Consider the following 13,386-nt stretch of genomic DNA (forward strand, 5'->3'; position numbering starts at 1 on the left):
CTCCGTTACCAGGGCCCCAGACTTAGCAGTGGTGCCTGGGGCACAACAGGGGCTCCACACACCTGGGCTGAACAAATGCCCCCACCCCAGAGAACTGCTCAAGATTCCAGGCCCCAAGGCCCCGTGCTTCCCCCGTTTCAGTCACACCCTCACTGTGGGTTTAAGCAGGCTTGGGACAGTGTCTTAGCCAAGACCTGCTCCTGGGCTCAGTCTAGAGAGCCCTGAAGACTAATCTTTTGGCACTGGCCGAGCCCTGGCTGAGCCTCTTCTACAGCAAAACAGCAGCAGGAGCTCTCTCTCTTCCCTGAGGGCTGCTGGAGGGAGGGAAGGTACTGCCAGGAAAGTGCTCTGGGAAGAACTTCTGGGGGCCATTAGACAAGATGGGTGGGACAGAGGGTGGGAGTGAGAGAAAGGATACACTTTAGAGATGCCCAAGGGGGTGTCCTTGGTCAGGCTGTGCAACAGGAATCTGGAGATGTTGAAAACGGTTTCTGGAAGATGAAAACTGAATGGCTCCTCCTGCAGCAAAAGAAAACAAACAGGGACTGAATTCCTCAACCATGCCGCTGCTGGGCCAGGCCGAAAGGCAGATGCTAATGATTCTGAGCTACTACTTCAACAGAAGAGCTGGCTCTGCTTATTAAGTACCTACTATGTGCTGGGGGCTGTGCAGCCACTGTCTCATCTGGTCTTTAACACAATCTTGTGAAGTGTGCATTTTTATCCGCATTGTACTGATGAGAAAACCGACATCCAGAGAGATGATTTAACCAAGTCACTGGCTAGAACAGAGCAGCACTGGGATTCAAACCCAGGTCTGGTCCCGAAGCCCAAGAGTGTCTTTCTCCCAAGCTGTAATGAGTCTGGGGTTGGTAATGATTGCATTTCTCTGAGCTCAAGTTGTCTCCAATTAGCTCTAAAACAGACCTTTTGTGCAATTTAGGACATGACCACTGATGTATACACACCTTTAAGAGGAGGTATTTAACGCTTTCCAGCATAAATCGCATGCCTCGTCTTTGCTCTACAACAGCAGCCTGACCAGTGCACCACCAAACCAGTGCACCACCAAGCCTGACCGACCAGTGCACCACTCAGCTGAGTGCACCACCAAACGTGCACATGTGGGGTTCCTCAGCTGCTGATCCCCGTTTCCCCAGCACCCGGCACAGGGCCTAACAGGAGGCACTCAGCACACATCAGGGGAATGAACAGGTCTCCTGTACTTAGAGGCTGCCAGAAGCTCACCACAGCAGACCACAGGGAATTTTCCATCAGGAGGGGGTCCATAAAAGGTTAAGAATACCCAGTTTTGAAGGAATCTGGCATACTGTGTGCACACTGAGCCTACCGATTTCTAATAAAGCTTTAGATGATGAGGATTACAGCTGGCCAGCTCCACCCCCCGCAAGCATTTAAACAGTAACAAATGGACATTTCCTGAAGGGTGTAGGTAGGCCCCCGCTCATCACTGAGCCACCAGCGCTCAGCCTCTGATCAGCCTAAAGTCCTGAAGACTCGCTCTGCTCTGCACCCCTCCAGGTCAGAGCTCAGCATTTCTCTTTAGGTCCCACTTCAATTTCTATAGCCTGTTAGCTTCAAGAACCCAAGAACCCTGAAAATGCGTCCTTTTCTGGGTGAGCACCAGGACGCTGCCTACCTCTGGTTCTGCTGCACTAGGTGTGGAAGCTAAGAAATGTCCCAGGGTGTGTGTGTGGCGGGGTGTGGTCCTCAGGATTAACACCTCTTCTCTGGGAAAGAAGCCACGTATCTCAGGAAGGCTCCAACGCTTCCCTTTCCAGTCTTCCAGCCTGCTCTGAATCAGTGCTCCTCTGCCGGGCCCTGGTGCCAGACTCTGAGACTCCCACTCACTTCCAGGCCTCTGCTCGGGCTGTGACCTCTGCCAGGAGTGCTCTTCTTCCTCCTCCTCCTCACCTGCCCCATTCTCACTTGTCTCCCTCCTCTTGCCTTAGGGGCCACCTCCTCCAGAAAGTCTCCTCAGCCTCTACGCTTTGCCCTTGAGGGACTGTCCTGTTTACTAGACTGTGGGCTTCTTCAGGTCAGGGACAATGTCTTGTTCACACTGTGTCCTGAGGCTTCCTCACAGGGCCTGTCACGCAGCAGGCATTTGTTGAATGAAGGAGAGGCCCCACGAAGAAGCCTCGGCTGGACTCACAGTCAGGGCCCCCAGCTGGGGTGAAACCCCTCACTCCCAGCCCCAGGGAGGTCCTGGAGCAGAGCTGAGCACTGAGCTGTCAGAGGAGCCCAGACCCCAAGCCAGGTGGAGAGAATGGTGAGGAGTGGGGAGGGAGGGCAGGGGCAAGCAGCTGAGAGCCGGCTCCCAAGTGCCGAGGCAGACCCGACCGAGCCGGGCCTGACTGCCGAGCCGAGGTGGGTTTGGAGCTCCTGTTTTAGGTGGCTCCTCTCCAGGTGAGCACCTGATGGAGATGAGGGGACCCTGAGGGTGGGTCTCATCTCAGGGAAAGCAAAGACTGTGAGGGAAGATGAGGTCCCTTGAGACCTTCATGCTATGGGAAGAGATGAGACAGGACCGATACCGGCCCAGGCAGAGCCTGTCAGAGTCCTTCTTGACAGACTTTCCCAAGAGGAAAAGGATGTGCTGAGAGGTCAGCAGAGATTAGGGGGAGAGGAGTGCCCAGGGTGGAAGGCAGGGCATTTGGGAGTCTAGAGAACCACGAGGTACCCAGCCTGGAGAGCAGGGCTGCGGGAAGCTGATGTGAAGCCTCTGCCTGGGGCAGTACTAAGAACAGGTGACACACTTACCCAGGGTCACTCTGCCAGGCACTCTTCCAAGTGCTTTTCCAATATTAACTCATTTAATCTTTACAACAGTCCCATCAAATAGGTACTGTTATTATCTCTGTTTTATAGAAAAGGGAGCTGAAGCATGGAAAAGGTGAACGACCCACCCAATGCCACACAGTACAGCTGGGGGTGAGGCCTCCAGATTTCACCTCCTAAACCAATATACCAGCCTGCCTTCTCCAAGTTAGAGGGGAGAGGGAGGACGAGGCTAAGAGCATGGTTCCGGAGTCAGCTTGAAGGGATTCAAACACTGACTCTGCTACTTCCTAGCTATGGGACCTCTCTGTCCAGTGCCTCAGTCTCCCCAACTGTCAAAGGGGGATGATAGTACTTATCTCACAGTGTGGTTAAAAGGGTGAAATGAGTTGACACAACGCAACTACAATATGTGATGCTGCTCTATGGAAGCTGACTATTGACATCTCCCCAGCTTATCAGCACAGGATAAGCTCCCATTGTGAGAGCTTAATCAACAGTTGTTGAGTGATTGAGGAGATACATGGAATGAGGAAGCTGTTGAAAACCTGTCACCTGTTCCCCCTATCCAGGAGATAGATTTAAAATGGTTTCATCAAAATAACCAGGGGGTGACTAAAAAGAACTATTTGCACCTCTGGAGATCAAGCCAATCCTCTTGTGTGTAGAGAGGAAAACTGAGGGCCAGAGAGCGAGAGTGAATTCCTCAAGGACACACAGCAAGTCCGTGGCAGGGCCAGAAGGGGAACTCGAGCCTTTGGTTAATGTGGGCCTTCACCTGTCTAGAGGAGAGGGCCCTACAGAACTCCCACCCCCTGGTCATTTTGGAGAGACTGCCCTTGTTCGGCTAATCCAGAGGTTGCCTGAGTCATCAAAGTCTGAACCAAGCAACTGGAAAGGCCCATTCCAGCTCTGAATTGTAACTCAGAGGCCCATGGCGTGCTGCATGTCAAACAAGTAGCTGACCAAGGACAGTGGAGACTAGGGTCCTCAGCAGCTCATCAGGCCCACTGGGTTACTTTCTCCACTCAAAGCCTACTGCCCAGGGCCCCAGCTCAGCAGGCGGTGCCCCTCAGCTGCCCGTGTCCTGGCCACCTTACCGTGTACCGGTGGATGATGTGGTAGCCATGGTACAGCTCAGCCAAGTGCTGGAAGTGGTGGAACTTGCAAAGCATCGCATCCTTCTGGGCAGGGTCTGCTGGGTGCAGTGGGGGTGGGAGGAGGAGGGGAAGACATGTCAGATGGTGTGGGACTGCTGACTGGCCACAGGAGGAAGGGCCAGGTGTTGGCGCTACTGCCAGCATCCGTTCTTAGGCAACACGGGGCCTGCACTGGGGGAAGGGACCGAGAGGTGCAGTGGTAGGAAAGGTACTCTGCCTGGAAGCAGGGTCGCCACAGGCAGGGAAGGCTTGGCTGCTCAGAGCACACAGCCAGGAAGTCTGAAGACGTTTTTCTCAGGCTCTTGCAGATCTCACGCTATACCCTCCATGTCATTCCACTCGGGGAGCACTAGCTGTGGCAAGAAGAGGGTGATGGCTGGCACCCAGACAAGCAGGGGGAGCTTGGCAGGACGAGGGTGGGCAGACGTAAGCTTTATTCATGCTCATGCACGCCTCTGGGATACTCTTTATCAGAAGCACAAACCACTGGCCAGAACAGAAAAATGTCACCTCACGCCTGGGCTTGATGGATTTCAATCTATAAGCACGGCTTTGAGAGAGGCTCCCTGCAACCTTAGAAGGAGGAGGGACAGGGGCGGTCCCAGGGTACAGATGGGCAGACAGAGCTCAGGAAGGAATTATGACTTGCTACAAGTCACCTTGCGGCCTCCACTGCAGCATTTTTCCCACTGGCCTTGTCCAGTGGAGAACAACACCTTCCTGTCCCCTCTGCTTCCAGAGCTCCCTCAGAGCATCATGAGAAGTCTTGTGAAAAAAAGTAACATGAAACTGCTTTCCTGCCTGGGATGAGTGAGAATCTGGAGTGTGTTGTTATAAAGCAATCTCTCATTCATCTTTTCATGTGATAAAAAATTTTATTTATTTATTTATTTATTTATTTATTTTTTAAAGATGACCGGTAAGGGGATCTCAACCCTTGACTTGGTGTTGTCAGCACCACGCTCAGCCAGTGAGCGAACCGGCCATCCGTATATGGGATCCGAACCCGTGGCCTTGGTGTTATCAGCACTGCACTCTACAGAGTGAGCCACGGGCCGGCCCGATAAAAAATTTTAAAACTAGTGTTCACACAGGTCCAGCTATGGGCTCCTGTGTAGGAGGGGAGAGATAAGTTCTGAATTAGCAATGCAGGACAGGACCTCCCAACCATAACCTCAGGACAGCCCTCATACCGTCCTTACTTATGGGCAAACTGGAAAAAGATGACGCACCAGATTATGCCACTGCAAGACAGGCTTATGGACAATACACCCAATAAACAAGCCCAGGGCTTTAATTAAAACGTCCCAGCTCTTTCGATGCTTATCTTGGTGCCAGAGCAGAGCAGGGGAAAACAGCAGCCTGGTTGATGTTTACCTACCTTGAGCTATATCAAGGCACTGCATGGACAGCATCCAGTAATAATAAGCGGCATCGTTAAATCTGCTCTCCACCACGGCGTTGTGTGTGAGCTGCTCCAGCACCCTGACTGCTTCCCCCTGCCGCCCGGCCTTGTGGAATGCTGCAGGGGCACAAAAGCACACGCAATTTGGGGAGGCAGAAGAAGAAGTAGGACGGAATTTTTTTTTTTTTTTTAAAAGATGAGCGGTAAGGGGATCTTAACCCTTGACTTGGTGTTGTCAGCACCACGCTCTAACTGACTGAGCTAACCAGCCATCCCTATGTAGGGATCCGAACCCTTGGCCTTGGTCTTATCAGCACCACACTCTCTCCCAAGTGAGCCATGGGCTGGCCCTAGGATGGAATTCTGAGGGGCTTGCAAGGGGCTGCTTTGGAAGTAGGACACTCATTGGAGCATGTGCAGTGCTTCGTTGCTGGGATGCCGCCTCTCAGGCCGGAGGCTATAAATAATCAAGGCTACATCCTGAAAAAAGTATAGTGAGATATACTCCTTTTTGGCTGGATAAAGGCAACTGATTTTGGAAAGGCATAGCAGAAAGAAAAACTGGAGGGGCCAAATTCCAGGGCAAAGTCTGAGGATGAAACTTGCTCATCTTCAGTGAGGTTTTGCCCTGGCTCCATTCCAAGGCAAAGCTTTGTGACTCCCGAGGTGATACTTACAGGACCTGACACTTTAAGAGGCTTGGCAGTTACAAGTGCTTTCATTGCTAATTACCTCACTGGATCATCACAACAGACTTATGAAGGAAATATTATCCTTTTTAAAATGAGCAATGAAATGGGCTTTGCAAGATGGAGGTAAAGAGGCGTACCCAAGGTCACAGACCTGAGCCCAACCCAAGTCCTAAGTTGGTCTTCAACTGAGTGCTTTTTGATGACAACCTTGAGAGATCTAGCTCTGTTCTTGAACCAAACATTTGTGAAAACAAGCAAAAATTCTCTCAATCATTCCTACATCTTTTTCCCTGAAATTTCCTGAATACCTACTATACAGCCTGTCTCTTGGGATGTGGGGGGCTGCCAGTGAAGCACTTCTAGCTGTGACCCTTGCCCACATGTGGGTAATCAGACGATCCAAATCCTCTGCCTTTAGTGAAGGAAAAGGTCTGGCCGTTGTTCCATTCTCATCTCCAATCTCTTTTCTGAGTACCAAGTTACTATGGTGATGGATTCTTGGAAGGGCAGACACAGACAGATGGATAGGTTGATGTGTTTTGCCCAAACATGCAGATACTTCAGCAACTGGGTGCTCTGGAGATGCTGAAGCAGCAAAGAACAGGCTGTCCTTCAATGGGGGCTTTTAGCTGAGGAGCTCCAACAGGGAGACGTGTTTGGCAATGTGTCCAGAGGTGGCAACTGTTACCATATAGAAGTGTAGATGAGATGTTATGGAATGGGACACACCCCGCTCAATGAGAAACTTCCTAAATAGGTAGCAAAACACAGAAGGATCCAGCTCCCCAGGCAGACAGATCCTGGTCCCGTGCCGGCTCTGCCACTCGTCTGCTTTGTGACTTTGCAGGGCACATTCAGTCTCTGCACCTCTGCACGGCTGCTGGTAAGATTCAAGGTTATGTAGGTTAAGTGCCCAGCCAGTGCCTGACATAGAGAGGGCCGTCAATTTCTTAATCATGATGGACATTATCAGTTAAGGCTTTGTACCTGCTCTGGCTCCTATTTCAGATGCAGCCATACCTCACGGGCAGCCCATTTTACCAAGAAAAATGCCGAGGAGCCGAGGTCACCCTGTTTGTCCAGAAACAGAACCTGAGTTTCTATTTCCAATAGAGGAAGGTGGAGGTGAGACTACACCACACACTCAGTGGCAGTCCTCTCTTTTTGTCCTCACTGCACCTTGGCTCCAATTACCTTTCTGCCACTTCCTAGCTATAGGACTTCAGGAAAATCACTTTATCTCTTTAACCGTTAGTTTTCTCACCTGCAAAATGGGAATAATAATAATGGTACCCACACCATAGGGCTGGTGTGAAGATTAAATGGAAAGCCACACTGGCATGCACATCACTTTTCTCAGTAACCACAGAGGCTCGGAGAGAGGACCTCAGAAGGTCCTGTGGCAGGCGAGTGATGGGCCAGGGGTGCGTGGCCCCAAAGTCCACGTTCTTTCCACTGCTCCAGTCTTTCCAACCAAACACATCACATCCCCAGGGTGAAGTCACCTTATTGGGTCCTACAGATAGGAAGGCCTGGCAGCCTTCCTGGAATGTGTGTCACTTCTGCAAGGTACCATTCTGTGTGGCCTACCTTTCTGGGCTTCTTCAAAGCGATCATTCTCTGCTAGCCACTGAGCATAGGGCACGTAGATGTCATCCTTAAACTCGGGATGCTTCTCACCCAAAGCAAAGGCCTGGAGGAAGGAGCAAATGCACTCTTAATAAAGCAGCCCCTTCAGCCCCCATGAAAACATGGCACTTGGCTGAATCCATTAGGGATGTCACATCTTGCCAGCCTGACAACTCAGAGGGGGAGAGTCCCTCCCCCACAACCACCCCCAGACACACAAAAACAAATCAGCTCTTTGAAAACAAAAGGCAATTAACAGCAATATGCAAGCGACTGGATTCAATAACAACACAGTCTGTTTCTGGACCACAGAAGCGGCACAGAATCGGAAACATTTTATTTTGAGAGTTTGCGTGGGCTCCTGTAGCGCTGCAAACAGATTTCTTTTAATTGCAGGCGACACCTAAGGAAACAGAATTGACATTATAATCATCACTCCTTATTAGCTGTCAAAAATGACTGTGGACTTGGTGCTGAATGGGATCCAGTGACTGCTTCACCTAAGAACCAGAACCACCTATCGGGCCAGGAGAACCGGAAACAAGCCACGGGGAGAAAGTTTGCCTGACGCACAGCCAGGACCGAGTGGTTCTCAAAAGCTCCAGTTTGTGCTGTTTGAGAAATCTCCTGAGAAATTTATCTTGAGAAGCCATTATTGCCTTTGTCCCTGGCCCCACCTTTTCTCATCAGCAAACTCATCGCCTCACCAAATGCAGCCACTCAGAGGGCAGACAAGAGTCAGACGGCTCTTACCCAGAGCAGGTCTTGCTGTAAAATAGACCATGGGGGGACAGGGGGCAGAGAGGACCCGGGGCACAGCCTCTGATCCCCGTGGGGATGGGTTTCTCTCCAGGGCACAGTCAGCCAGTGAGTGGCAGGGCAGGAGCCAAGCCACAGAGAGGGCCACACTGCTGCTTCCACCAGCCTCACTTAGGGGGGCCCTCTTTTTCACTGGTCTAGCTAATTCTCCTTACCCACCCTCACACCAGAGGCAGAGGAAGAGCTGGCCCCTGAAATGGCTCTGGCAGCCTGTATCTGGAAAGTATGGCTGGCATTTTCTGCCAGTAGGTTTTAAATGTCACACAGGTGCAGAGTTTCCACATCAGAGTTGCGCCTGAGCCTGTAGTGCTGGTCAGAGGCAGCTCAGACCAACAGCCAGCGCTGAAGCTGTCGTGTTAACACTCACATCCTGGTGCCTATCACAGGGCTGGCACAGAACTGGCAGTCAGTAAAGTTTTTCTCAATGAATGAATGAACAGATGGGAAGCTAGTACGGAAAGGCCGTGCAAGACGCTCTGGCTCAGAGAATTCAAGGTTAAATCTCCTGATTGCTGGGCCAATGTTCATTCCATTATGAGGGCAGCTTCTCTTTATCCAAACCTCAAAGGTCTCCTGTACCCATCTGCCCATGGCCCAGGGCTCAGGTGGGGCCCCAACCCCCAACTCTCCCCTCACCTCATCCCAGCGCTGGGTCTCCACGTGCAGCTGCACCAAGGACTTCAGATCACCAATCTTCAAGTAGGTCTCGGCAGCATAGCCAGGGTTATCCAGCTTCTTGAAGTAGTGAGCACACATCAGCAGGGGCTTGCGCTCAGCCTTGTCCAGCTTACGGGCGATTTCAATCAACCTGGAGAGAAGGGAATAGTGGAGAGGAGAGGGACCCTGTGAAGGAGCCTGATGGAAGGAAGTGGCAGGGGGGCTTCAGATCATCTCAAGGGCAGGCTCTGTGTCCATTCATTTGCTGTCCCCAATGCTAATGCAGTGCCATGCCCCCCCCAGGGGCTTGATGGATGGTTACTGAATGAGTGAATACATACTCCAGAACCCTCTCCAGGGCCCAGGAGAGGCCTCCTCTAAAGGATACTGTCTGCTGCTTCATGTGCCTTTCACAGGAGCTGCTGATCTATGCAGCAGGATCTGGGGATAGAAAGAGCTGTCTACTGATCCCCTACCAGGCACCAAGACAACAACATGAGCTTTCCCATGAATGATCTCACTGAATCTTCCCCACCTTAAGAGGTGGGTCCTATTATTCCCATTTTACAGGTGAGAAGACTAAAGTCCAGGGTGAAAGGTAAAGCACCCTGTCCAGATTGCACAGCCAGGAAGTGGCGGAGTGCTTTTTCTACCGCCATTTCAGAAGTTCCCACAGGCAGGCAGAGGCCATGGCATCAGAATTATTCAGTGACTGCTTCTAGAGGAAGAGGCATGTGTGGGGCCTGTTCTAAGCTCTGGAAGAACGGCCTGCAGGCAGTCTTGACTGTACCCTCCTCCTGGCCAAGGTGCTGACCACAGTGAGAGGCTGCAGGGACGAGCTGGCTCACCACTTCTTCCCAGTGGTGACCGGCCCTCCTACTGCTGTGGGGACATGGAGGTGGGACAGAACATGCTGGTTCCCTCTGGTCAGGCTGGGGTTTGGAGTAAAACTAGTTCTCTCAGGGGAGGGGCTCCACCCAGCCTGCTCTTTGTGAGAAGGGAAGGGAAGCAGCTGTAACAGGTCCCGTCTTAGAGACGGGCAAGCACAGGGAGGCCTGTCAGTCTGCACCGAGAATAATAATGGCATCTAAAAATAACACTGCTCAGCAGAGAAAGGACGCATTTTTAGGGAAAGGTGGCACAGGCAGCCCCCCCACCATCAAACTCAATATCCCTGGAGAAGAGGCACCTTTTACAGCCAGACCTGGAAAAGAGGCAGAACAGGCTTACTGTCTCTTACCTGAACTAGTTAAGTATCCCCAGGGTAACTTGATACATTGCACTTACAAATGAAGTGACATGAAAAACCAGAGGAGAGCATGAGGCCCTAAATCTGCCTGGCTCTCTTCCGTACCACCCCTTTCATGATAAGAATAATTTTGGGGGCAAAATCTATTCCTCTACTTCAAGAAATTTTAGTTTTGCATAAGAGAAGGATGGGGTGATAGGTTACCCACCAAGGTCCCTTTGTGAGGGGCCCACACACCAATCACATGATGGGGCTCAAGGGGGTGACCAGGTCCTGGCTGGGTCACTGCTACCACAATGTTGCTTCCAGAACAACCAACAGCCTTTAGGGCTCAAATGGACTCAACCTCAGAGGCCTCTCCCTCATAGTTCATTTGTGACAGCTGCGGCAGCATATGCATATGGACGCACTCACACATGTGAGCGTGAAGCCCACTGCCCGCCTGTGGGAGGACAAAGCCCTACACTGGGGATCTGATGCACTGAGTCCCGAGCCTGGATCCATCGTGCCTCTGTGCAGCCCTCCCCTAGCCCGCTCCATCTCCTCTGTTCTCTACCTTGATGCAGAGCTCAGGCTCAGCCTTCCAGGCCCCAGCTCCTCCATGTCTCTCATACCCTCAGCCACCACCCTCCCTCCCAGTCTACCACACGGCCAACTCTACCTGGGCTCCTGTTGTCTAGTTTCTCCTTCATTCTACCCCTGCTGTCTGAGGGGCTTCTGATGGCACAGCCCTGACTGGGGGGGTCCTCATTCCCTATTGACAAGTCTAAAAACCTCAGTCTGGTCCCCTAGGCCCTCCTGAGGCCAGCCCAGGTCCCCCTGCTGCAGCCAGCTATCCATCACCTTCCACTCCTGCACACGTTTTCTTCCCACCAGAACCGACACGCTCCGCTCTGCTCTGTTCGCGCTGCTCTTCCTGCCCGCACGGGCTTCTCTTCCTAACATCTCTATCTCCTGAAATTCTTCAGGCCCCTTCATGTACACACTACCTCCTAAGAGAAGACATCCATGGTTCCTCCCAGGAGCATTCTCCTTCCCTGATGTACTCAGAACTTTTCTTTTCTTTGTTCCTATCATTACACATATTATGGGCACTGAAATTGCCCAGATCAGAGTCTGAAGATCAGCTCTGTGACTTACCAGCTGTTTGGCCTTTTGCAATCACTTGAGCCTCAGTTTCCTGATTTGCAAGATGGGCATGGGGGTGTGGGGCAAGAACAAAATGCCTGCAAGGTTATTGTAGTGGCTGGCTCACAGTGAGCGCTCAGGTCTCCCTCCTCAGCTCCCACCACCCCTCCCCCCAGGGACTCGAGAAACTCTTCAAGGGCAGCCTTGTTCAATCTCTGTGTCTCCCAAAGAACCTAGCTGCTATTACATTTGGTTTAGATATTTAGAGAAGCACTATTTTTTCCCTTGTCAGTCAAAACCAAGAGCCAACATGACATGACACACTGCCAGATGCTTCTTAGGGCAGGCACTGGAACCTACATGTCAACCCAGCCATGGTCGCCGCTGATCTCTATGGCCTTGAGGTGCTCTCCTGCTGAGACGTACATCTCCACGGCAGCTTTGGGCTCATGGATGTTTCTGGCCCAGTCGGCCTGTTTGGTGATTAGCATCTTTGTTTCTCTGGGGTCTCCAGATCCAAGGAAATCCTGAGGAAGCACAACAAACAAAAACACTCTGGATTAGGACTTCCTGTGCCAGCATTACGTCAGGCTGCCGAAAGCTACAGCAAGGAGGGGCCCCATTTGGCTGAAGCAGGTGGTCAGTCAGGATGCAGGCGGGAGCCCGTCCCTGGCGGCTGAGTGGGGGCACTCCCAGATGTCCGTGAGGAGGTGTTCCTGGGGGATATCCAGACAGCGTCAAGGACCACGGCCCTCAGTGCTGCTTCTTCCTTTCCTACTAACGGACACTTGTTCCTCACTTTCTGGACTCTGGAGCGACACACACAAACCGCAGTGTAGAGGGTTTATGACCTTTGTCTCCCTCTCTCATGGGGTTTGACATGTTCCTGTATAGTGACCAGACAACCCGGTTGCACAATTTCAAATAATCAGACCTACAATCTTTATTCAGATAGCATGGATGATACCACAGGCCTCAGAGTGGGGCTGAGCACGTGGTATCCTGAACTTAAACAGAATGATTTAAAGAGTAAAGTGCAGGCCCCAGCCCTTCCTCACTACCATACCGCTAGCAGTGCTATGCCCATCTGTTTTCTGAAATGTTCTGTTGTCTGAACTGAGGGGATTATCCCAGTGGCTTTGCCCCCAGGTATTCGCCTAAGACAGATAACAAGCAAAATTCTCTTTGGTTAATTACTTCTCCACTGAGTGGTATCAAATCCTGTCCTGAGGTCAGGTCTGCAGGGGTGGGGACCTGATCCAACAGTAGGACAGCAGGAGGTGGGGGAAGGAGATCTGAGGCAGGGGGAAGGGCCTTGGAGAGAACAGTGAAGGAAGAAAGACTGTGGTCCCAGAAGCTCGGGCTGGCTGGTGGCAGAGCCTGAGTTCCTTCCACCACAATAGAGGCCTCTGAAGGGCCATGCCCAGCTTTCCTGGGTTGACTCTAGAATGCCTGAGAAACAACCTCAGAAAATCACCTCTTCTCAGGAAACAGTGGGAGTCTGCCGTAGTTAAGGCAGCACTGGTGCTGACATTTTTAAAGGTGGGGCTTTTCAAAGAGGAAAATTGACAGCACTTTCGGCCCAGATCTGTATTACTAGCAAGAAGTAGTTTGTCTTACAAATAATGTACCCTGCAGAGAGTGCTCTGCACCTTTCCCCATGATTAATACGCAATTGTCAGGAATGTACAGTCAACATATGTTAAAAACCCACTTGAACAATTACCTCACTTTTTTTCTCCATTTGCTTTTGGGGTAATTGTGTAGCTCCTAAAATCATATATTAGGTTCGCCTAAGACAACCAAATGTTTTTTTTTTTTAAAAGATGACCGGTAAGGTGATCC

General features: G+C 51.5%; 1 protein-coding gene across 1 annotated transcript; it reads right to left on the reverse strand.

Moving 5' to 3' along the window:
* Nucleotides 1-418: 418 nt before the first annotated feature.
* LOC103583110 (intraflagellar transport protein 122 homolog) lies at nucleotides 419-12,257 on the reverse strand (the record flags this gene model as incomplete). Its single annotated transcript, XM_008564523.1, has 7 exons — nucleotides 419-519; nucleotides 3,903-3,997; nucleotides 5,344-5,484; nucleotides 7,650-7,752; nucleotides 9,144-9,315; nucleotides 11,902-12,068; nucleotides 12,127-12,257. Coding segments are annotated over 7 exons (910 nt in total), but the record flags the coding sequence as incomplete, so codon positions are not given.
* Nucleotides 12,258-13,386: the final 1,129 nt, after the last annotated feature.

Source organism: Galeopterus variegatus, unplaced genomic scaffold, assembly GCF_000696425.1.
Source record: "Galeopterus variegatus unplaced genomic scaffold, G_variegatus-3.0.2 Scaffold19703, whole genome shotgun sequence".
Taxonomy (NCBI): Eukaryota; Metazoa; Chordata; class Mammalia; order Dermoptera; family Cynocephalidae; genus Galeopterus; species Galeopterus variegatus.